General features: G+C 39.5%; 1 protein-coding gene across 1 annotated transcript; it reads left to right on the top strand.

Annotated features, from left to right (window-relative positions):
* The first annotated feature begins 207 nt into the window (after positions 1 to 207).
* On the top strand, positions 208 to 3339 carry LOC137956459 (probable nucleolar protein 5-2). Its single transcript, XM_068803969.1, has 10 exons — positions 208 to 295; positions 598 to 699; positions 798 to 839; positions 1000 to 1179; positions 1273 to 1437; positions 1541 to 1741; positions 1820 to 2116; positions 2226 to 2426; positions 2523 to 2657; positions 2760 to 3339. Exons 2-10 carry the CDS (start codon positions 622 to 624, stop codon positions 3153 to 3155), a joined length of 1695 nt encoding a protein of 564 aa, XP_068660070.1. The 5' UTR covers positions 208 to 295; positions 598 to 621; the 3' UTR covers positions 3156 to 3339.

The raw sequence follows: 3339 nt of genomic DNA, 5'->3' as shown, positions 1-3339 counted from the left end.
TAACTTAGACACTAACTCTAAACTAATTTTGGCATCAACCCAACTTTCTCCTAATTTTAGCATAAATTAAAAAGGGCCTCCCTTGATTGTGTGGCGTATGGGGGACAAGAGGGAATATATCCATTTTTTTTTTAAAATAAAAACTCAAAACCCTAAACCTCTTTGTAAGACTGATGACGACTTCGCTTCTCCCTCGATTCCTCAGTGTATATATATCGTACAGCATTTCGGTGTCTTTTCCCTCTTCTGCGCGCTCGGGGTTGGGACACTCTGAACATTTTTTAGGTGGTTGCCGGTAAGCTTCTCCTAACTTGGTGGGTCTTGTTCTTTCTTTTTTTTTCTTTTCGTGCTGTTCCGAGCTTCCTAAGTCGGTCTTTACATCCTTGGAAGTCTATCGTTAGACGGCTTTTTTCTATCATTCATTCTGTAGTAATTGCCCATTGCGTGAAAGTGTCTTCTTCGTATGATGCGATGAAGTATAGAAACTGATGTTTGAGTATTCTGGATTCCTCTTATCCTTAAACATTTAAGTAAAAGTAGCTATAGTGGTAACACTTGTATTGCTTTCATTTTTAATGCCATTGTTTGGTGTTAAAGGATCTGCATTGCTTGAGACAAAAAATGCTGGTGCTGTTTGAAACGCCGGCAGGCTTTGCCTTGTTCAAAGTGCTTGATGAAGGGAAACTCTCTAAAGTCGAGGTATTTGGTGTTGCTTTTCTTATTTATATTATTGAATTTTGTTGGTGGGGTTTGATTCATGATTCTCTCTGTTTATGTTGTTTGTACTGTTTTTTCAGGATCTATGGAAGGATTTTACTACGTCTGAATCTGCTAGAAAGGTCTTAATTCTCTGGTTCTTTGCATTTTTATCCTTTTTTTCGTACTGTCACATTCACTTCTATGTAGAATACGCATGTGTACATCAAATATAGGACTAAATTCAGGGTGCCTCTTTTTGGCATCAATTCGCCATGCTTGCAACCTTTGCCTCAATATCAGGTAGTCAAGCTGAAAGCTTTTACAAAATTCGAGAACACATCTGAAGCATTGTCTGCTGCCACCTTACTAATTGATGGGAAGACCAGTAAAGGTCTACGTAAATTTCTCCGGGCTCACTGTAATGGAGAAACGCTGGCAGTTGCTGATTCCAAACTTGGAAATGCAATTAAAGAAAAATTGGTTGGTTGACTTTCTGAATTTAAGTTCACCTATTGGTTGGGAAAGATCCAATTTATTGCATTTTTTCTTTCTAAAAAATTTACTTTGCTGCAGCAAATTGAGTGCCTTCATAACAATGCTGTGATGGAGCTAATGAGGGGAGTGAGGAGTCAGTTAACAGAACTTATAACTGGATTAGGTGCCCAAGAATTGGCTCCAATGAGCTTGGGGTTGTCACATAGTTTATCTAGATACAAGCTCAAGTTTAGTCCTGATAAGGTGAATTTCCTTTCCCTTTGGAGTTCTTGAAATTGGAACCTAGCTTTAGATTAGACTTTATATTAAGTTCCATGATTAAAGTACACCTTTGATTGCTTTCTAGGTGGACACCATGATTATTCAGGCCATTGGCTTGTTGGATGATCTTGACAAGGAACTTAATACTTATGCTATGAGAGTTCGTGAATGGTATGGCTGGCACTTCCCAGAGCTCACTAAAATTGTTCAAGATAATATCCAGTATGCCAAGGCGGTGAAGCTGATGGGAAACCGTGTTAATGCAGTGGATCTAGATTTCTCTGAGGTAAAACATTCATGTCATGCAGTAATACGGGAGATTTTGGAGATGGTTGACTTATTTAACATCAAATGGATTTGACAGATGTTGTCTGAAGAAACTGAAGCTGAGTTGAAAGAGGCAGCGGTGATTTCCATGGGAACCGAAGTCAGTGACCTTGATTTGGCAAACATTAAAGCTCTTTGTGACCAGGTGTTATCACTCTCAGAGTATAGAGCTCAACTTTATGAGTATCTTAAAAGCAGAATGAACACTATTGCCCCAAACCTTACGGCCCTTGTTGGGGAGCTTGTTGGAGCTCGTCTGATTGCTCATGGAGGTAGTTTGCTGAATCTGGCTAAGCAACCTGGGAGTACTGTTCAGATACTAGGTGCAGAGAAAGTATGTTATTCATTACCTGATATTTTGGAAGAGAACATTTGATTTAACTTTAGTCATAAGGGCATACTGAATTTATTTTGATGTTTTTTCAATAATCATTTCGTTTTAGGCCCTGTTTAGAGCTCTAAAGACAAAACATGCCACTCCCAAATATGGCCTCATCTTTCATGCCTCCCTAATTGGTCAAGCTGCACCTAAACTTAAGGGGAAAATTTCTCGTTCTCTGGCTGCAAAGACTGCCCTAGCCATCCGATATGATGCCTTGGGAGAGAGCCAGGATAACTCCATGGGACTTGAAAATCGAGCCAAGGTGAAGTTTTTTGCTGTGATTTGACAGCTGTATCTTTTTAAACATTTCTGCAGCAATTTTTTTAAAGTGCTTGTGGTTATCAAAAAATTTGTACAGCTTGAAGCTCGCTTGAGAAACCTTGAGGGCAGAGAATTGGGTCGATCAGCTGGATCTGCCAAAGGCAAACCCAAGATCGAGTTCTATGACAAAGATCGGAAGAAGGGTACAGGCGCTCTGATTACTCCTGCTAAGGTGTGTTTTTTGTGTCTTGTACCTGTCTATTTTGCCAAACTGATAGGTGTATGGTGTGTAGACGCGCAAAATTTTGACTGAATGTCTGACATTTTCTTTCAGACATACAATCCTGCAGCTGATTCAATTCTTGGTCTTTCAACTCAACCTGCAATTGAGAAACCTAGGGATGAACCAGAACAGACACTGCCGAAGAAGAGAAAGCACAAAGAAATGGAGACAGAACAGACAGCAGGTGAAGCTGTTGAAGGAGTGGATGAGGCGAAGGATAAGAAAAAGCAGAAGAAGAAGAGGCAGGGTGAAGTTCAGGCTAATGGGCTGCAGATGCAGGAAGATGCTGCAGATGGAAGAGAAGAAAAATTAGAGAAGAAAAAAAAGAAGAAGGTTGCTCCAGCGGAGAATTTGAGCATGCAGGAAGAGAAGATAGAGCAGGAAAAAGGTGATCAACAGAGCCAAAAGAAAGACAAGAAGAAGAAAAAAGAAAAAACGAAAGACTGATGTAAAATTTTGTCGCTGGGCAAATTTTGAGGAGCAGATTGCTGGCGATTTTGGATCTTTAGGATTAGTGATTTAAAATTTTTCCCTTCTTCTCATGAGAGAAACACCAATTTAACTTGAACTTCTATATTTTTGTATGCCTAATATATAAAATTTTGGAGGATAATCAGAAGATATTCGTCAT

The sequence above is a fragment of the Aristolochia californica genome, unplaced genomic scaffold (genome assembly GCF_029961685.1).
Source record: "Aristolochia californica isolate CCGP_79_NKW_82.1479 unplaced genomic scaffold, dmAriCali1.0.hap1 SCAF_2, whole genome shotgun sequence".
In the NCBI taxonomy this organism is placed as follows: domain Eukaryota; kingdom Viridiplantae; phylum Streptophyta; class Magnoliopsida; order Piperales; family Aristolochiaceae; genus Aristolochia; species Aristolochia californica.
This window is presented reverse-complemented; position numbering and strand designations above follow the sequence as displayed.

Coding starts and splice junctions, on each gene's coding strand:
- LOC137956459 (XM_068803969.1), top strand. CDS start 622: ATGCTGGTGCTGTTTGAAACGCCGGCAGGCTTTGCCTTGTTCAAAGTG. Junction 1,438..1,540: donor TCAAGTTTAGTCCTGATAAG/GTGAATTTCCTT, acceptor ATTGCTTTCTAG/GTGGACACCATGATTATTCA. Junction 2,427..2,522: donor GACTTGAAAATCGAGCCAAG/GTGAAGTTTTTT, acceptor AAATTTGTACAG/CTTGAAGCTCGCTTGAGAAA.